At 41.8% G+C, this 21,408-nt stretch overlaps 1 protein-coding gene across 2 annotated transcripts in view; it reads right to left on the bottom strand.

The window, feature by feature from the left end:
* Positions 1-174: 174 nt before the first annotated feature.
* Positions 175-21,408, bottom strand: part of plcd3 (phospholipase C delta 3) — an 81,010-nt gene continuing 59,776 nt past the window's right edge. The window contains exons 7-16 of one of the 2 annotated variants that reach the window (XM_008113228.3): positions 20,999-21,143; positions 18,584-18,736; positions 13,368-13,484; positions 10,775-10,810; positions 10,352-10,511; positions 9,590-9,706; positions 8,136-8,314; positions 7,451-7,586; positions 6,579-6,728; positions 175-4,700 (exon numbers count right to left, since the gene is read on the bottom strand). In XM_008113228.3, the coding sequence (XP_008111435.1) occupies positions 4,612-4,700; positions 6,579-6,728; positions 7,451-7,586; positions 8,136-8,314; positions 9,590-9,706; positions 10,352-10,511; positions 10,775-10,810; positions 13,368-13,484; positions 18,584-18,736; positions 20,999-21,143 (1,282 nt within the window). In that variant the 3' untranslated portion in view covers positions 175-4,611. The remainder of the gene's footprint in view (positions 4,701-6,578; positions 6,729-7,450; positions 7,587-8,135; positions 8,315-9,589; positions 9,707-10,351; positions 10,512-10,774; positions 10,811-13,367; positions 13,485-18,583; positions 18,737-20,998; positions 21,144-21,408) is intronic. The other variant, XM_016994531.2, reaches the window with a different exon arrangement.

The raw sequence follows: 21,408 nt of genomic DNA, 5'->3' as shown, positions 1-21,408 counted from the left end.
CTACCTCTCATTATTCTCAGACCCAAGAGGCAGCAGGAAGATGTTACTCAATCATTAGGATATCCACAACTTTGGAAAACACTAAACAAAATTAAATTTGAAGTAGCTTCCGAGTGCATTACCCTCTCCCTGCATGAGTGCCTAGAATCAATATGTAAGTAATTGCAAAGCTACTCCAAATTCCTTATGATTTAATCAAGCATAATTCTTCAAACAATAACAGAAGAAAAGTACCTCCACTGTGGTCTTCCAAAGGTGGGTAGCAGGTTAAACATGCAGGAGGTACAATTCTTACTTATAGTTTTCTGTCGCCAGTACACCTGGTATATAGAATCAAGACAACTACTAGTCAAATGCTCCCCAGACATCTTTCGGGCAGTGAATGTAATGTGTAAAATCCCACACTTCTTCAAAACCACTTTTCAGCCACACTTAACCATTATCTGGGTGAATAGAACATTTTTATCCCCTTGTCATAGCTTGTTGCAACATTCACAGAGAACTACCCTATATACAATAGAATCTCACTTATCCAAGATAAACGGGCCGGCAGAACACTGGATAAGCGAAAATGTTGGATAATGAGGGATTAAGAAAAAAGCCTATTAATCATAAAATTACATTATGATTTTACAAATTAAGCACCAAAACATCATGTTTTACAACAAATTGACAAAAAAGCAGTTCAATACACAGTAATGTTATGTAGTAATTACTGTATTTACAAATTTAGCACCAAAACATTGCAACATTTACTACAAAAACATTGACTACCAAAAGGCAGACTGCATTGGATAATACAGAACACTGGATAAGTGAAGCTTGGATAAGTGAGACTCTACTGTACTCTGCATAAGTTGAGGATGGATTTGAGGGCCAAAAATTGATTTTTATGTGACTTGTGGATAAGTTGAGTGTCATTCCATATGCAGTGACACCTCAGGGGGCCAGCCATCCTTAGGCACTGCCATTTCCCACTCAGACATTAAAAAGGTCAGAAGTGGTGCCACAGCAGAGAGCGGAGGAGGTCAATGCTTATAGAGTCTTCCTGGACGTACTATGTTCTTGAGTTTTGCCACTGTACTCAAGGGGATGGTTACTTTTTTGATAACAGTAAACTACAGTTTTGGGGGCTTAATTTTTGACCACAATATCTAGATTTGTACAGGAGTATATAGGGTTCACCTGTAGTAGAGATGTACGTATAAAATGGTTACCTGAAAAACTATTGATATTTTTAAATCTACCTGTATAAACATAAAGATATATTTAAAATAGCATACCACATAAATAGAAATAGCATTCAAAATATTACGACCATACTAAAAGTGGAAACTTAGTATTTAACATTTAAGAACAATTATTTCAGGAAATTTATGTGTTTATCCCCAAACAGCTCAAAGCAGGCAGGTATCGCTTTAGGTGGTTGGCCTCAATGGTCCACTCCAACTTGATTTATATGGGGGGAAACGCATTCATAAACATTGCAATGACAAAATACAAATGTGGTCCAAACATATTTTGAAATGTGGGCTAGACATTTAAAACTTCTCCCCACAAACTGTTCATTTAGAAACGTTTTCAGCTCTACTTTATAAACATTGTCTGTATTCAGTGGAAATGTGATGTTTGTATGACACAAGACTTTTGTTAAAATATTTTATTACACCTATTCAATACATTAAAAACAGGCTTGATAATATATAGAAGCTTGCAAAATCATACTCTAGAAAGTGCCTCTAGTTCTTGGGATCTCAAAAGAGAGAGAAGTGATGGAAAATGAAGTCATGGCATTTTTCTTGTGCAGAGTCTGTACTTCTAACAACTATTTAGTCCACAGTTTCAATAACGATCCAGTAAAAAAAGGGATTCACTGAAACCTGAGCTAGACAAAATACTAGATGATTTCCTAAAATATAAAGTACTGTATTTTAGGAGTATGAGATTGGGCCAAATCCATAGTTTGCACCAGATGCACACCTGATTAGACATTCTTGACAAAATCTGCAAGGGACAAGGTGTCCCCATCTTTTTAAGCCATTCTATATTGCCTTTTATTTCCAACATTTATGCTTCTCCTTCGTGGTCTCTGTGAAATCGCACATATAGTTCGATGTCATATGTGCAGTTTTCACAGATGGCCACTCGAAGAAATACGATTACAGTTAAGCAACCATACTTTCTCCTTCGTGGTCTCTGTGAAATCGCACATATGGCATCAAGCTACCAGATGTGCAGATTTCACAGGTGACCAAAGAAACATGGTTACAGGTAAGCAACTATACTATCTTGCCTCTCGTCTCACCATATATAATTAGCTTCCCAATCCACATTTTATTCTCAACAGTCTTGTGAGGTAGGCTAGGTCAGGCAGTCACAGTCACTCTGTAAGTTTCATGGCTGAGTAATCACGAGCCTAGATCTTTGAACCTCTTAACCGCCCTGAAAGATGCTTGGTAAAGATGTTTCCCTTTTTTTTCTCCTTTGGAGCACTGCAATGATATCACCTCCTAGTATGGCATGTGTGTGGCTGACATCCAAAACAAGCATTTCTAAGTCTTCTCTGCTGCCTATTGTCAACAATCCACCATACATGACATTATGTTGCCTGGAGATCTTCACTTCCCAGGTAAGGACCTAATGTTAACTTTGTATTTGCTGATGTTACCAAAGATGAGTCAGTGTGGTGCAGTGATCTGAGTGTTTGATGAGAGCTCCAGGGGGGTTGAGTATTTGATTCCCCACTCAGTTATGGAAATCCACTGGATGATGTTTGGTAAGTCAGCCTCATAGTAAGGCAATAGCAAACTCTGAACAAGTGCTGAGAAACTCTGATAAATTCACCATATATTGTGTATAGAGAGGTACTGCCTTTAATGCCTCCCCAAACCATAAATCTTAAGTTCCATTGGATGCAGCTGTGATAAATAAAGTGAAATGACAGCACTAACTGTGCTGCATATAAGGGTCCTGTGTATAAAAAAGAAAATTGCTGTGACTTTGAAAGTTTTCTAGAAGAAGGGTCCTTTTTAGTGAAAATGATTTTTTTTCAGTGAAAGGTAAAAAGTATGGCAAGAGCAGCTGTTGGACTAGTATGAATGATCACCCTTGAAGCCTGCTAGATCACCCCAACTGGACAATTATTTGGGGTGATCAAAATAAAAGACTAAGACTGGGGGGCACTCATCATGTTATTGAAGCCACATCAGATGTTTTTCTCTAAAGACATTTTGCAAGAGCTCTGGTTTTTCTGTCTTCCTATATTTCAAACATAAAATATTCTTCTGGTCTTGGTCTCCAAGAGACCACACCCTCACTGCTTTTTAAAGTGCATGTTTAACAAAAGAAAAATATTGAAAGGTTATGAATATCCAGTCTATTAATACATCCTTTCAATTTAACCAAGGGAAAAACTACATCAAACAACTCTATTTATTCTTAAGGATCGAAACTACTCATAGTCCTTGTTAGAGAAAATTTCTGAAGTAGTGTAATGCATAAAAATTTAAAAACGACAACATATAGTTCCTACCAGAGGGATGTGATGTGAGACTCTTTGGAGTACTCAGATATTTTTGTGATGTATTAATATATTTGATACATTCTATAAATAATCGCAAATACCCAAGAGGAAAAAAAATCCTATGAATGAGACAATGGTTAATATGAGTGTTGGCACATTCTTTGGGATTACTATCATACAATTTGCTCTAAAATGGCAAAACAAAAACAAACGGCACCATCAGAACTACTGGATAATTTAATTCTGCTCTAGCAAAAGTGTGATGCAGGCTTTTTGGATTAAGTGTACAACTTGTGATATAAATCTGTTTTTGCTAGGCAAGTTTTTCTAGCTGATTGCCTGGACAGCAATCTCTGGACTGATTTAAGTGGTGTGCCATAGCTGAGAAGTACTGATGCTTCCATTTCCTTAAGATGCACAACCAATTTCACATTCTGAAGGTGTACACACAACCAATTCCGAATCCTATCAAAGCATGTGCCATTCCAGCCCGATCCCAAACCTCCATTGTCCCATATGGGCCAGCTCAGGCCTCAGTTCGATCCGTAGTGTGCATCCTTTGCCTCGTAGGCACCTCCCAGCACATTTATATCACATTCACCCACCAAAAGCTTTCAGTCCTGTTTCTTCTCACAGCTCCTTCTGAAATGTCCAGTTCTCATTCTCTGGACCTGCCTAAGGAGTAAGACATCTTCCATTAGCTGCTCCTTGTAAGAGCCATGAAACAGTCACATAAAATAAGGCACAGTGTCTTCAACCTGAATCTCTTCTGTAGACCTTTGCAGGGAAAAAAATGATGGCTCAAGGCCTCTTTCCTGAGGCAAAATGTATCCAGAAATGGCATTCTAGAAATCACTATATATGGCTTGGCTTTTGCATCCTCATTAAAAGCACCAAAGGTTCTTCCATTCTCTGGCACTAAGGTGACCTGGAACCTTCAAGCAAAGGTCGATGTTGCACTCCTATCCCAAGCCTGATTCTTTTCCCATATGGCCCAGGTGCACACGCCTGATTCAATAACTGGTGGTATTCTGAATGAGAGCAATAGCTCATCTGTTCCGGCATGGGGAGAGTTCGACTTGGATTGTTCACATCTTTTTACATCTGACATGTACAAAAAGTGTGGCTGGAGACAGAGATGTGCCATCCTTGGAGAGTAGATGTATATGGCGGTAGCCTGAAAAGAAAATGGCAGGGGAAAATTATATTGATCAGCAGGTCTTCCCGAAATCCCTTCTCTTATATATCATAAGGAGCTCTATTTGCCACAACAACACCTCTGAAGTGGATTAGCAGAAATTGTAAAAAGGCAAAGAATTTTTTTCAGTCCATGAATTAAATTTAGTTTTAGAAAGGTGCTTCAGCCACATTTCAGCAGCGGACATGTAAAAAAGCAGCATGTTTTAGCTTGAATCTCACTGCCCTTAAGAGATGGCTTCTGGCCATTTAGAATGTGGAAGAGAGTTAGGATCGCTTAGAGTAAGCCAAGGGAAGGATTTGGTTCCCAAGCCTGAATTTAAATCCTAGCTCAATGTGACATTCCCAAGGAGTATGTATTGTTCAGGGCATGGAGCTAGTACAATCAATTTAGTCCCAGCCTCACACAATTTGTTGGACACTTAAAAGTTAAGACATGCAAAGTTAGTGATCATTTACCAATCTCTCTGGAATTTAGTGTGACGAACCAGGTAATTCACTTTCCAGATAACTTCAATACTGATTATCATATTTGACTTTGGACAGAAAAGAATCACATGATGTGGTAAATGAACAAAGTCCAGCTTTTCTCAGCTATGGCCAAGGCCCCCTATTTTCCAGCAAGCTTATCTCAGCTAAGTTATGTATTCACTTTAATTAATTGATTGATGTACTATATTTATATCCCGCTTTCTCTCACCCCGAAGAGGATTCAAAGCGGCTCACAGTATGGCAAAATTCAATGCCGCATATACAAAGAGGTAAAAATACAATACATCATATACAAAAACCAAATAAAAACATATAAATACTATACAACTGTTAAAAGCCATGAAACGAAATCAGAGTCATTTGTGTTGCTACAATTATGCCGATATTCGATTGGACTTATCCAAATGCCTGCTCCCACAGCCAGGTCTTTACTTTTTCCTGAAAACCAGGAGGGATGGGGCCAGTCGAATATCACTGGGGAGGGAATTCCACAGCCAAGGGACCTCCACTGAGAAGGCCCTGTCTCTCGTCCTCACCAGATGCGCTTGCAACAGTGGTGGGACTGAGAATAGGGCCTCCCCGGCAGATATTAATGCTCTCACCGTTTCATCGGGAGAGAAATGTTTGAATAGGTTAGTTGGGCCAGAACTGTTTAGGGCTTTATAGGCCAAAGCCAGCACATTGAATAGTGTCCAGTAGCAGACTGGCAACCAGTGGAGCTGACATAACAGGGGAGTTGTATGCTCCCTGTACGTCACTCCAGTAAGTAATCTGGATGCTGCCCGTTGGACTACTTGAAGCTTCCAAACAGTCTTCAAAGGCAACTCCACATAGAGATAACATTTCAAGTTATCTTTTGAAATGGAATAGTAGTTGTTAGAAGTTTATGCCAATGATTTCCATCTCCTGTAAGATGCAACTCAAAATCTTGGTTCAATACGAGCACAGGACAGCACTCCAAATTCCACCTTGATCTAAGAGATTAACATATGTGGATTACTTCTGTGGCTTCAATCAGATGGAGCCACATTTTGTCCAGATGCTTTTGATGGCCAATGGTGACTCTTCATTACACATACAATTTTGGGAGTTCTAGATAGTATATTGTATGAGGATGCGGGCAGGTTGAATGGGAGCAAACTGGTTGACACAAGCAGTCCCTTCAAGTTATGTTGACAAATGCATTGTGAAATCAGACTAAAGTTTACATGAGGAAAACCAGTGCACGCATAAAAGAAGCCTTGGGGGCCCAGAGATAAAAGATTTGAAAACCCTCTACTGCAGAGATAGCCAATGATCCAGTCAGCATGGATGGACCCTGCAGGCAGTTCCTGTGCTGCCCTGGTTCAAGAGGAAAGAGACTCACCTTCCCTTAGGCTGAGCAGTGGCAGAGTAAACTGTCCCACGAAGTCATTGGCAGATGTTGTGTCATAATCCTCGACTACAAATCGTACCAGCGCCAGCTCTGGAATTCGTACTTGGAATGTCAGTGTCTCATTCCAACGTGGATTGAATCCTGTGACAAGACAAATGCAAGAAGTAGAAATGTAAGAGGAAAACACTATAGAGAGGCCTTTATTGACTGGAAGTCTGTTGTAAAAACAATAAAAGCTTCAAAACTCCAAAATACTCAGAAAGTTGAACTTGCACACTCAGGTCTATGTTATTTCTTTCTGCACTACATGACCCACATATAACTTTACAAAGTTCGGAATGTAGAACTTGGCATGTATTTGCAAATATTCAGTGCAAAGTCTTACAACCAAACATATTTTATTCAGTAAGACAGTGATTCTGAACCTGTGGGTCCCCAGATCTTTTGGCCTTCAACTCCCAGAAATCCTAACAGCTGGTAAACTGGGTGGGATTTCAGGGACTTGTAGGCCAAAACACCTGGGGACTCACAGGCTGAGAAGCACTGCAGTAAGAAGTGATTGCAGGTCAGACTTTGCAGTAATTCTAGCATAGCTTTTGGAATCTCAAGCAAAACTGTTTTTCGCTCTACCCTCTTATCTGGGAGAAGTCAGAAATTGTCCCTAAGACTTTCTATAAGTGAATTCTTTAATAGTACTGCTGCAAAGGCAGGAAACCTGTAGTTCTCCAAGATGTAATTTGATAAAATTGTCCAGACTATTGATAATGCTATCTGTAGCTGATGGAAGTCAGAGTTCAACAACATATGGAGGAGCCTGTACAACAGCCTCTTTTTATTTCCTCAATTCCTAAACAATGCTTTACCATTGTTTAACTGGTACTCAGTTTGCTTCTTGCAACAATCTACCGGAACTCCATAGATTTCAATGCGCACAAAGGGATCCACAATTGAAGAGTTCTTCTCTTTGTTCAGTTTGGGTAGCTGTTGAGCAGTGATCACCTGACATGGAGGAGCAAACAAAACAAGTTTAGAGAGCCCTCCTTCCTCCCAATATGTTTGAGAGGAAAAAAGCTTGGTTTTATTTCTGCAGCATCCCACAACCCATTGAAACCAGGAAGAAACAAAAGAAAATTATGTATCAGCTTCCCATGTTAAAATACAACACCATATTCAAAATTAACCTGCTCCAGATGAATTGTGGCCAGTTGTGAATGTGGCCAGATGAAAACAAATGCAGGAGTCCTATGGCAGAGTAAAAATTATGTTTTCTCTTAGACTCAACTATGCAAAAAAAATGATAGAAACCCTGAAATTTGGGGTCTGATGGAAAAACATATTTTGGGGGAAATCTGAAATAGGGAGCAATGCTTTTATCTTGATATGTTTTCTCCTATTATTTACACTCCTACCAGCATCGCCAATGACCAGGCAGGCTAGAAGTAGCAATGTAAACACAACTAGAGGGCCATATTTTGTCCACACACACAAATGAATAAATAGAAAAGGGCATACTGCCTTCTGAACCATACATTCTACAAGCCCCTGTACCTTGATGGTGAGGGCAACAGGGCGCTGGCCAGCTCTACGACCAGGAGCCTCAGGATCAAAAGAACTTTGGGTGTTGCGTAGAAAAGCAGGCTTTAGCACGTAGCCGCAACTGCCATTAACGGAAAAGCGTCCATCATTTAAGTCCATCTCTGCGCCTGGAGTCTGGAAATTAAGTGCCACTAAAGGATAGACAAAAGAAGAGAGTACACAGGTTATACATAGGACAGAAAAACCTGGATCCTGTGACAGTGTTATTGTATATACAATTGTATCTATACTACTGGGATAGAAAATTGAGATGAAGTTTGAACAGCCCTTAATAATGAGGAAGAGGATGGAAAAGATGAGCCCAATAGCCAGGCACTAATATGTCTGTCTTGCTGAGATACTGGATAAATTGCTCTGGTGCAAAGGCAGGCACAACTGAAAAGTTGGCAAAGTATGGATTTGTCCTTCTGACTAAGGCCCCTTCCACACAGCTGAATAAAATCCCATGTTTTCTGCTTTGAACTGGAATATACGGTAATGTGGACTCAGATAACCCAGGTCAAAGCAGATATTGTGGAATTTTCTGCCTTGATGTTCTGGGTTATATGGCTGCGTGGAAGGGCCCTAAACTGCACCGATCACGATTTTGTCTACAGCATTTGAGATGTAATGACCAGGCAGGAGGAGTTGCAGTGACCTATCATGAGTCTTTTCCTCTGTTGACATACCCTGTCCAGCAATCTCAAGAGTTTAGATGTGTATATCTAGTCCTAAGGAAGCTGTGGTAATACTGAATCTGTCATGACTGGACATGGAGCTGAGGTTCCATCCAGACAAAAGAGATTTTGTTTCTCTTCAGGAAAGTCAACTTTGGATTTACATTCCCTCTGAAAGATGAAATTCATAGCTTGGGGAATAGTCTTGAACCCAATTTTCCTCTTAGAAGGTTAAATGGGTGCTGCGACTAGTAGGCCTGGTTTTGGCTGGTTCAACAGGCAGATTCCTTTCTAAGGAAGACAGATTCCACTGTATTCATACCTTAATATCAAACCCTATTATTTTCAATGGGATGTACCAAAAAGAGGGTATAATTTGTATAGGAGGCTCTAATTATGAACAACTGAATATGTGAACGTGTGGATAAGTGAAACTGCGTATTTCAGTTTGTGGATATAAGGGCTGTATTGTAATCATAATTTAAACTGTGGTATTACATATTCCTGGCTTGTTTCATAATCATTGGCAGTGTATAGGCATTAGTCCTTGCCCACAACCATGGATAACCTTACTCAATGACTTTCGGTAACTATTTCCAGGCATTGACTCAATGTGTAGAGTACAGATGTGAATGAAGTGGCAGAGTGGGCGACACACCCTGACCTGCCTCCACCCTTGTCCAGGCTGTCTTCCCCATACATACAGACAGGTAGGCAGCCAATGTAGGCTGCCCTCCTTTAATTGCTTACCAAGCTGACAACCAGCATTCCACATTTCCTGAGGGTTGTAGTTGGAGGAGTTCACCTTCAGGCCCTGCGGATAGATGCGGCTGAGGTGCCGAGTATTGTACCGGACAAATTGGTTTCCTATAACAAAGAAAAAGGAAACTTATAATTCTTTCAGAAAAGGTGGTGATGTTTATGATTTCTCTGTACCTAGCCTTCAAATGGGTCTTCCAACAACAACTTCTTCAGTCCTGACCTAAAGCTGAAGTCAGCAAAAGTAGTAAATCCACCATCAGTAAATCCGTGTTCCATCAGACACACAGTATCAGCATATAAACACCTACCAAATTCCAGATTCAAGTAGTCTCTTTTCTCTTTCTTACAAGATTTTGCTCTGATGTCCACTCAGGCAACTGCATCTGTGTACTTCAATGAACTGTGATGGACCCACATAAGCAACTCTGCTTATATTGTGATTATCTGACTATGACCACTATGCATTGTCCAAAAAAGCACGCTACATATATAGCACAACTTAGCCTATGTTTGTCAGCCATTATACTGGCTGGAAGGTCCTATGACTTCTAATCCGGCAAATATCTAAGTTTCCCAACTCTTTTCATAGGGTGAGTTTCTTCAGTCACCCTGCTGTAAGGTGACAAAGAAACATCACCTTCTGGTGACAATTCCTTTGCTGCACATACCTTTATTATTACTCAGAGTTGTCATTTGCTCACCAAAATGTTCATGACAGTCCTTCTCATGATCTGCATAGCTCAAACATACCCGATTCCTTGATCAGTTTCCTCGCTTTCCGCTCACTGAAAGATGACATCTCATTAGACTGCTGGTTGTGCAGGGCACGAGACAAGCTTTGGAAGGGGACAGCCTGGCAATAAACAACCACATCTGACAGCTCTCGTGAAATCTGTATAGCATCTTTTGCCTGGACACAGAAGACAAGAAAGGGATGCCATGAGGATGTCTTGTGTCTTGTGTACAAATTTCTATGAGGAAATCAAGACTGAGCAACTTGTGGGACATCTCTGAAATTACAGATCAGTCAACAGCCAATTCAAGTGAAAAGAAACCACCCCACTTAGTCTAACGTGACTGAGTTATAAATGAGAAAGAGCTTCACCAGCTTGCCCACACTCTCTTTTACATTGTTGCAACCCATCACGTGCACACACAGGGAGGATTACTCACTTGTAATGGTTTTATCTCTTGGAGAGAAGATATAGACTGGAAATGGAGAAGAGAAAGAAAGAATGATTTTCCTATGGAAAATACCAAGCATCTAGACCAGCATATCTAAAAGCATAAGAACAGTCCTGTTCGATTTCACCATTTTGACCAGAATCCAATTTCCCACAATAATCAACTACTACTCTCAGATATAGGACATGATTGCAGCAGTCCTTCTTTCCTTGTACCTCTCCAATACTGGGTATTTGTTGAAACAGTGCCATTAAATCTAAAGGCCATTTAGTCATGGCTAAGAACCATTTATAGATCTATTCTCCTGAAATATGGAAAAGCCTTTTGACTTTTTATGTCTCTACATAACCTTTCGCACCTATTTCCATAAATGAGTTAAAGCATTGTGTCATGAATATGTAATTTTGTCAATTTACTAATCAGCATACTATAACAACTAGTCATGTGTATTTGGGGCAAAACTTGATCCGTTTTGTGTCCCAGCTTTCGGTGGTGGCCCCGATCCATTTCGATTAAGCTTTCCGAAATTGGGAGGGCAGATATTTGTTCTCTGTCTTCAGTGTCGAAATATCTGTTTTCTTTCAGCCCATTATTGGGGGCAGGGGGAGGGGGCTTCACCTGTAGGCCCAAAGCGGCCAAACCTACGGGTGTAGGCTTTGGGCCTACTCACCCGGGCCTTGCAGCGCCTGCAGCCAAGCGCCAAGTAAGGGGCATCTGTTTGATTCATGTTTCTATTTCATACTGTTCATTTGGATGGCACGGAATGGGAAGGCTCCTCCTGGAACAAAAATAAATTCAATACGAAAAGCAGATGGGAGCAGATACCAACTTCAAGTCTGCTTTTTGGATCTACATAGGCCCAAAGCCTGCAGCCAAGCAAGGAGTCCTCCTTACTTGGCGCTTGGCTGCAGGCACCCTGGCATTTTGAGCCTATGAGTGCAGGCTTTGGGCCTACGGCCAAGTAGGGCCTGGAGCTGAGTGCATAGTAAGGCACGCTCCTTACTCGGCACTTGGCTGCAGGCTTCCAGGCCCCAACACCTTGGGCCTACGTCGATCCGAAAAGCAGGTTTGGAACCGATACTCACTCCCACCTGCTTTTCGTATCGAGTTTATTTTTGTTCCAGGAGGGGCCTTCCCGTTCTGTGCCATCCGAATGGAAAGTATGAAATGGAAACACGAATCAAACGGATGAGACAAATTTCGGTCCCATGTCTAATAACAACCAAGTATCTGCATTTTTGCTTCAAAACCACCAACCTAGGAAAAATCCTGTGAAAGACAGCTCAGTAAAAGTCTGAGAATTTTTTTTGAGCAATCCACACACCCCACCCCTAAACATAACTACAGTTTTCATGTTTCTATGGAGAGAGGCAACTCAAGAAGGTAAATTCCTGGTTATCATGGGCTACTATCCGGTGTTAAGCACCCAGGCAGACAGACAAGCCAAACTAGCAAACAACAAAGAATCTGAGGCATTTTAGAGCCTTCTCCAGGCTGTATATTCTATTGGGAATATATAAAACAAAAGTTCATTTTTAAATGCTCCTAATTATAGATAATAATTGGGTAGACTCGCCCATAAATTATACCCTGCGGACTGGATGAAAGAATGTTTAAGCCTTTTGAAAGAACTCCTATATTTAGTGCCGGATGGCTCAAAGGAGATTGCTAGCTGTCCTGGTTTTATCAGAAAACATCTTATAAGAAATCATCCCTTTGTAATCCATTTTAATACAGTAAAGGAAATGCACAAAAATAATGCTTTAACCCGCTGAGTGCTTTATAATCTGACTTCTCCATGCTATTGTGCTCTATTCCTACTCATTCTAAAAGGAAGTGTTTATAAGGATAGCAGGCACTGAACCTTCAATTTTAATTCAGTGTTGTGACTCCAACACATACATTTTGAAAACACTGGTACAAAGTCTTGAAAACCAGAGTTAAGAAGACGTTGGGGTCTATAAGTGGTTGGAGTGTGCAATTCCTTTGTTAACAGCCTCAGCTAGCCATGTCCTCTTCAAAGATATGGCATTCCATTCACGCCAACTACTCCCAATTGCAAGGTATTCCATTCCACTCCATTCCCATTCCTCAAAGGCCATATCATTCCATAACAGTTGCGCATGATCAATCTTCATTGGGTTCTTTGAGGACGGAGACCCCTCCTCAGTTTTTACCTAAACATTTTTATATTTAAGTTCAGGTTTCCAGGGAAGTGCAAATAATATTTTTGTTCCAGTTGCCCTGTTTTGCCTATAATCCTGTTCACATTAAAATACCATTAAAAAGATAATGAGAGTCCGTCCTGGATGTTTTCCCCAGTGCTCTCCTGGGGTGCTTCCAGATGAGGCTTTTTATTGTGCAATCGCTGTGCCTCATCTGCAGAATTGGGAGGGAGGGGGGTTTCAAAACAATACTACTCTCACAATATTTTCCTATGACTTCTTCCCTCTTTTTTTCCTTACCAAACAAAACAGTTGCACAATGTCTTTTGATAGGTGGCCTTAGAAGCGGTCAGTCTGGAAGCACCCCAGGCCATCCTCTCAAGAGGAGGGATAACAACTCTGCTGTGTCTCCTCACCCGATCATCTTCCTCATCCTGCATTTCTTCCTCGGGATTGGAGAAGTTGCATCTGTCAAGCTCATTCTTTCCCTCTGGCAGCTTCTTCCCCTTCACCAATATCTTCCACTTTAATTGCTGTGGAAAAGAGAAACCAAGCAGCTCAGATTTTCACATAGTTTCCTGGGAGGAATTTTAATAACTCAAATAAATAAAAGAATAGAATTGGCTCCAGAAGTCAGTGAGGACAAGAACTTGGCAAGATCCCTGGCTCAACACCTGAACAACTGAGCCCCTGGAAGCGTAATGGGATAGGACTGCTGACTTGAAGGTTGGGTTGGTGACCTGAAGGTTGCCAGTTCAAATCCAACCTGGGGAGAGTGCTGATGAGCTCCCACTGTCAGCTCCAGCTCCCCATGCGGGGACATAAGAGAACCCTCCCACAAGGATGGTAAAACATCAACAAATAAACAAAAACATCTGGGCATCCCCTGGGCAACGCTCTTGCAGATGGCCAATTCTCTCATACCAGAAGCAACTTGCAGTTTCTCAAGTCACTCCTGACATGGAAAAAAACCCTGAATACTATCACCACTTGCAATTCAAAATTCAGGGAAGCCTTTTTGTGTATGGGCTATTACTAGTCATTATTATTGTCTTTATAACACACCTTTCCTCCCAATTTAGTACTCAAGCTGAATTACACATTATAACAAATACAAAATAAAAAGATTGCTATAAAATATAATTAAATGATTAACAACACCAAGCATTTTAAAATATGCTGTTATAAAGCAATACAATTAAAATAGCGCCGTACCCTCTTAAAAGTCCTTATTTTTAAAAGCCTGTTGAAATAAAAAGGTTTTATTGTCTGCTGACATAAAAACAGAAAGGAGTGGACCCAGTCTAGTCTTCCTAAAAAGGTAATTCCAGCATCTAAGAACAGCCATTGATAATAACTAGGCCTGTGCGATCAATGAAAAAAATGCTTCAATACTCATTATGAAATTCGGGGGCGGAAGGGGGATCGTTTCTAAACTGTTTCTGAAATTGAACGGGGTCCATATCGTAACTATAACAACTACTTTTTATTACTTTTCGTTAAGCAATTGTGCCAATGAGGAAATTTTAGGGGCTCCTTTCTCCCTCATTCTTAGAGCTATTGGCATGAAACTTGCTACCATGACAGAACACATTTACCACTGTTATCCCATCAAGTCTCAGAACATTTCATTCATCCATGGATTTTTGGGGAATCTTCAAAGTTTTATAAACAAGATTTTTAAAAACTACAAGAGCTATCTCCTTGAATTTTCTGTACAATGGCACAAGATTTTTTTTCCGTATCAGGAGAGACTTGAGAAACTGCAAGTTGCTTCTGGTGTGAAGGAATTGGCTGTCTGCAAGGACGTTGCCGAGGGGATGCCCAGATGTTTTGATGTTTTTACCATCCTCGTGGGAGGCTTCTCTCATATCCCAAGATAATGACACAAGATAATGGGGGGTCATTCCCCCCAAGTTTCAGAAATATTAATACATCTATTGATTTTTGGGATATTTTTAAAGTTTTGACAAAAATCATTTTTCTAAAAGCCACAACAGCTATCTCATTGAATGGCTTTAACCAACAGAACTTCAATTTAGGGATTTCTTCCCAAGCCAGCACAGATTTACTTATTAGTATTGAAGTATCAATCTACAGTATCAGTTTACAGAATCAATTGGAATTCTGCCTGCTGCTAGGAGGGACAAATCTCTCCCCTATTCTAATTGGAGCTTTCTGATGCTGAGCAGAATTCTGGGAAATGTAGTTTAGGGCAGGGCTTTTTTTAATTGTCTGCCATAAGGCTCTTCTCCTGCCCAAACTACATTTCCCAGGATTCTGTGCTCTCTCAGTCTCTTTCCCAGCTCACTCAGTTTGTCCTGCCCTACTGCCCTCCTCTCCTTATGGCTAGAAGCAGCCTATCTCTTCTTAATTGAAAGAAGAATGGCAACCTTTTTGGCTTCATATCACTTGTGCTGAAAATGAAACTGACTTCTGAGCATTACAGAATTCAAACAAAAATGTATTGGGTGAGTTTTGATTCTTAAGTTTTTGCGTGTGTTTCTTAAAATCTGTTTGTGTATACAAAACTTACATATTAGATACAACTAACGATTTTAAAACAAAGATTAGCATACCCCTAATAATAACCCATCATACATCCCCAATTAATTGTACCTGTAAAGGCAATGTGACTGAAAGAAGGGCTTCTCCTAAAAATCTTAGAGACTAAGCACATTCATATGGAGAGACAAGGTCAATTAGATAAACATGAACTGGACATCAGTTTTGCTGTCATGGTGAAGTTGGTTGCTACCTCCATGACCAGTTCCTTCAATTTTCCTTCCTAATGGAGGACGATAAATCAGAGACACCGGTACTCCATTAAGAAGTGTCTCCAACTCCCATTAATGTTCAAAGCAGGGGAAGAGAAAATAGGGTTGCTCCATACTACATCCTAATCCAGGTTCAGGAAAAATAAACAGGTATTTCTTGAAATATCATCATCATCATCATCATTTAATTACTTATTAATCGCCCTCCATCCACGATGCCCTAGGCGATTTACAAGATAAAATTGTAAAGGATAAAAATACATACATACAAATATTGATTAAAAAATTAAAATAGATTAAAAGCTCTAGTAAAGAGCCAGGTCTTGAGTGCTAGGGTAAAAGGCCCTAACTCACGCATGGCTCTCATATAGGGCGGCAAGGCATTCCATAAGGCAGGGGCAGAAACAGAAAAAGCTCTGCGCCTGGTCCTCTCCAAGTGCACTTCTCTAGGACCCGGTACATAGAGTAAGTCTCGTTGGGATGGTCGTTGCGACCTCCGATGATGGGAAAAGGAGAGACGGTCCCTAAGATACGATGGGCCCTGGCCGTAAAGAGTTTTAAAAGTCAGGACTAGCATTTTATATAGACCACGGTAATCAGTTGGAAGCCAATGCAGATGCTGCAGCACTGGTGTTATGTGGCATTTCATGGGTGTTCTTGTGAGTAGCCTGGCTGCCGCATTTTGAACAATACGGAGCTTTCGGGTCGTGGACATCGGAAGCCCAACATACAGGGCATTGCAATAGTCCAGCCTAGACATGACCGTGGCATGGATGACTGTTGCCAGAGCCTCATCAGATAGATAGGGTGCCAGTTGCCTCGCTTGTCGTAGGTGGTAAAAGGCCTGTTTGCTGGCAGCAGTGACCTGAGCTTCCATTGTCAGCTGCGAATCTAAAACGACACCCAGGCTCTTAACGGTAGGCGAAGGAGATAGGGCAGCACCATCGAAGGTGGGTAGCAAGTGGGTCAGACCAGTCGAGCGGCCATGCCAGAGAATCTCAGTCTTCGCCGGGTTCACCTTCAGTCTACTAGCACGTAGCCAGTTCGACAGAGCCTCCAGACATAAGGTGAAATTGTCTGGTATTGACGTTGCTCCAGGCTCCAAGCGCAGAAGGAGTTGGGTGTCGTCTGCATATTGATAGCAGTCTAGGCCAAAACTCCGAGCCAAACTAGCAAGGGGTCTAACGTAGATGTTGAAGAGAAGAGGGGAGAGAATTGCACCTTGGGGTACCCCACATAGGAGGGGAGGTCTGTCAGAGACTTGATCCATATACTCCACGCATTGGCTCCGGTTTCGCAGAAATGAGTTGAACCAATTGAGGGCCTGACCGCGAACTCTGGACCTGGCGAGACGGTGAATCATTAGATCGTGGTCAACGGTGTCAAACGCTGCGGTAAGGTCGAGAAGTATCAGAAGCGCTGATCCGCCGCTATCAGACTGGCGACGAAGTTCATCTGTAATGGCAACCAGGACTGTCTCCGTCCCATGGCCAGGGCGGAAGCCTGACTGGAAAGGGTCCAGGCCGGCTGTATCATCCAGAAATTGTTGCAATTGTCTCAGTACAGCCCGCTCTATCATCTTACCCAAGAATGGGAGGTTGGAGACAGGACGATAGTTGGCAAGGGTCATGGGATCCAAGCTAGGCTTCTTTAGCAAGGGACGGACCCTTGCCTCTTTTAGGTTGTCCGGGAAGACCCCCTGTTCAAGAGACCCATTGATGACATTACTCAACTGATCGAGTAGACCTTCCAGGCAGCTCTTCACCAGCCAGGAGGGGCACGGATCAAGGGAACAGGTGGTTGGTTTTGCAACAGCCAGGATTCTAGCAACATCTTCCTTGTCAAGCGGAGTAAATCGGTCAAAGATAGGCCCACTAAGCGGCCACAAAGTCTCAAGCTCACTTAAGGTATCAGCTGTAGGGGGCAGTTCCTGCCGAAGCACGGTGATTTTATCAGTGAAAAACTTCTGGAATGCCTCTGCTGTAAGAGCCGTGGTTGCTGGGTTTTGGACTAAGGGAGCCGGACTGGTCAAAGCACGAACGATTTTGAATACTTGAGCTGGGCGCGATCTAGCAGAGGCTATTAAGGAGGAATTGTAAGATTTTTTAGCATCCTTGACGGCTGATTCGTAGGACCTGCGAAAAGTCTTGAAAGCGGACAGTGACACCTCGTCGGGCTTCTGTCGCCACCGATGTTCCAGCCGCTTTCGTGCTTGCTTCATCGTCCGCAGCTCATTAGTGTACCAGGGGGAGCGATTCCGGTAAGGGCGAAGGAGGCGTCTGGGGGCAATCTAATCCAAGGCAGCCAACAAACTGACATTCCAGGTGTTGACTAGCTCATTGAGAGTTCCCAGGCCTTTAAGGGCATTCAAGAACCTAGCAGGTTCCATGAGTCTCCTGGGCCGAGCAAAGATTGGTGTGGCAGGATGGGGAGGAGGAGATGGAATCTCAATCCGGGCCTTCAGGACAGCGTGATCAGACCAGGGAACATCAATTACCGTGGATAGAGATGTTCGTACTCCGATATTAAAAATCAGGTCCAGGGTGTGGCCAGCCCGATGAGTAGGGCGAGTCTTGAGTAGTGAGAGCCCCAGAGCTTCAAAGGTTGGTACTAGGTCCTTAGTCACAGATGAGGATGGCAGTGCCTCGACATGTACATTAAAGTCACCCAGAACAATAAGTCTGGGGAATTTCAGGACCCAGTCCGCCAAATATCTTGAAGTATCAACAGTGTACAGTCATTCAGAGAGAGGTGAAAGATCAAACAGCACACGACAAAACTAAAACCATCTGGGAGCATTGTACCTAAGCATGATGTTGTCCCCAAACAGCAGAAACAGGAGGGTATTGGATTACCTCTGGTGATGGGAGTTGTTTGGGCACATCTCCATCCAGTGGCTGGGTCAAGAGCATGTCCCCCAAAATAGCCTTCATGTGGCGGGCCATTGTAGATTGTTGTTCCAGGCCACAGTGGTTTTCCAGAGAGAGAATCAGAGGATAGGAGGAGTGCTGGGGATACAAAATAGAGTCAAAAGCCATCTTCCATATCTAACAGGACTTTTCAAGTGTCTCTAAGAGCACAGGAGTGATGAGTTGAGATTTTGCTGTGTGTCCTAAACTGCAAGAAAGGGACACAGCTGAATAGCTCTGACAACAGACAAATGTAGTCCATGTATCAGATAAAGTAGATGCAAGGCTAAGAAATATATGTCAAACACTCACAGAGATCCCATAGCAGGTGGATTTTGTTTTTATCTTATGAGAATAGCAAAATGCTGTGTTGCCTCAGACTGAATAATAATAACTCTCCCATATAGCAGTTTGTTTCCTGCAGAAGTCAACTGTATTCCACAAGCAAGACATAAAATGGCAGCACTCTCTCTGCTGTCCCCCAAGCTATTTCTTAAAAGTGTGTTTTTAAAAAAAAGACAAGTTTGCTTTGCAAAAAATAAACAAAAGAACAGAATGAAATTACAGGAAATACTTTTTTTGGTCCCTATGAACGTATTTATTCTTAAAGATTTGCATTATCACTCATACTCATCATGTTTCAGCACAGAGATAGATGTGTATCATTTCAAGGCACACAAAAACTCTGTGTTTTACTCAAGACATATACTTCTTCTAGCGTGGTCTCTGTTGTGATTTTTTTTCCCCGTGTCAGGAGCAACTTTGAGTCGCTTCTGGAGTGAGAGAATTGGCCGTCTGCAAGGGCGTTGCCCAGGGAACACCCGGATGTTTTGATGTTTTTACCATCCTTGTGGGAGGCTTCTCTCGTGTCCCCACATGGAGCTGGAGCTGATAGAGGGAGCTCATCCACACTCTCCCCGGGTGGGATTCGAACCTGGCAGCTTTCAGGTCAGCAACCCAACCTTCAAGTCACTTAGTCCACTACGCCATCTGGGGGCTCCTCTGTTGTGATATAACATATAATTACCTCAAACCAAAACAAAGAAGTCTATATTCTCCTTCTTTCATTGCTTTGAACCTATTAACTTTGCACATAATGATACAGGTAGTGTTTCCTTCTCTGAAAAACCTGGAGCCAGAAATGTTTTGGATTTCGGAATACAGTAGAGTCTCGCTTATCCAACCTTCGCTTATCCAACGTTCTGGATTATCCAACGCAGTCTGCCTCCCGCCCGGATCCACAGCTGTTTCTCTAGGCAGCAAGGGCTGAACTTTTTACAGATTTAAATTCCGACAATGTTGTTTCTGTAAGTTTATTTTATGCAATTCTATCTTTATTTGTAGTCAATTTGTTAGTAGCCAATGTTTTTGTGGTCAATGTTTTCAATACATTGTGATGTTTTGGAGCTAAATTCATAAATACAATATTTACTATATAACATTATGGTGTATTGAACTGCTTTTTCTGTCGATTTGTTGTAAAACATGATGTTTTGGTGAATTTGATTATAAATGAATTTGTAAAATCATAATGTAATTTGACATTTAATAGGCTTTTCCTTAATCCCTCCTTATTATGCAACATTTTTGCTCATCCAATGTTCTGCCGGCCTGTTTATGTTGGATAAGCGAAACTCTACTGTACTTCTATTTGCACATATATACACATAAGATATCTTGGAGATGAGACCAAAGTCTAAATACAGAATTTATTTTTGCTTCATATACATCATATACACATAGCTAGAAGGTTATTTTACACAAAGAGAATTGAGTATTGTGCATGAAACAAAGTTTGTGTACATTGAACCATCAGAAAGCAAAGGTGTCACTATCTCGGCCACTCATGTGTACAATACTGGATTTTGGAATTAATCATAAGGAATGCTCAATTTGGATAACTGATGAACTAAGGGCCCCTGGTGGCACAGTGTGTTAAAGCACTGAGCTGCTGAACTTGCGGACCAAAAGGTTCCAGGTTCAAATCCCGGGAGCAGAATGAACACCTGCTGTTAGCCCCAGCTCCTGCCAACCTAGCAGTTCGAAAACATGCAAATGTGAGTAGATCAATAGGTACCGCTCTGGCGGGAAGGTAACAGCGCTCCATGCAGTCATGCCGGCCACATGACCTGGAGATATCTATGGACAACACCGGCTCTTCGGCTTAGAGATAGAGGTGAGCACCAACCCCCAGAGTCGGTCACGACTGGACTTAATGTCAGGGGAAACCTTTACCTTAAGGGTTCTTCGACCAGGTTACAGTTGTGGTAAAAGGACTCTCATCAAAATGTCTATGCTTCAGATTTCAAATGTAACTGCACCCTATTTGCAAGGAACCATGGGAACTTTAGTTCATCCTACCTTGAATGCATAGTCCCGGATGCTTTCAATTACATCCCGGAAAAGGATCTTGGAGGTGAGTGTGTGACCATGGTAGATGATAGGCTCTCCATTGGAGCCCTCCCAGCAATCAAGTTCCACACATCGACACCCTTTCATCAATGCCCTGCCAAAGAGAAACAATGGAGATTACAGCATTGGAAAAAAGGCAGAAGAGAGAGTAATGATATGGGTGTAACAATTCAGCTGCAGCCCCAAGATCTCTCTTAGTGTTAAAGGAAAGGCTGGGTACAGTTCATGTACTATTGTTCCTGCTAACCCTCAGCTGACCAGTTCCTAGGCAACCTTCAACCTGCCTTAAGGACAACTTGGAGTGCAATAAAGTCTGGTTAGGTCTGCACAAATCTGGAATGTTTTTAAAGCCTCCATGC

This window comes from Anolis carolinensis, chromosome 6, assembly GCF_035594765.1.
Source record: "Anolis carolinensis isolate JA03-04 chromosome 6, rAnoCar3.1.pri, whole genome shotgun sequence".
NCBI lineage: Eukaryota > Metazoa > Chordata > Lepidosauria > Squamata > Dactyloidae > Anolis > Anolis carolinensis.
The sequence above is the reverse complement of the archived record's forward strand: the minus strand, read 5'-3'. Positions and strand labels throughout refer to the sequence as shown.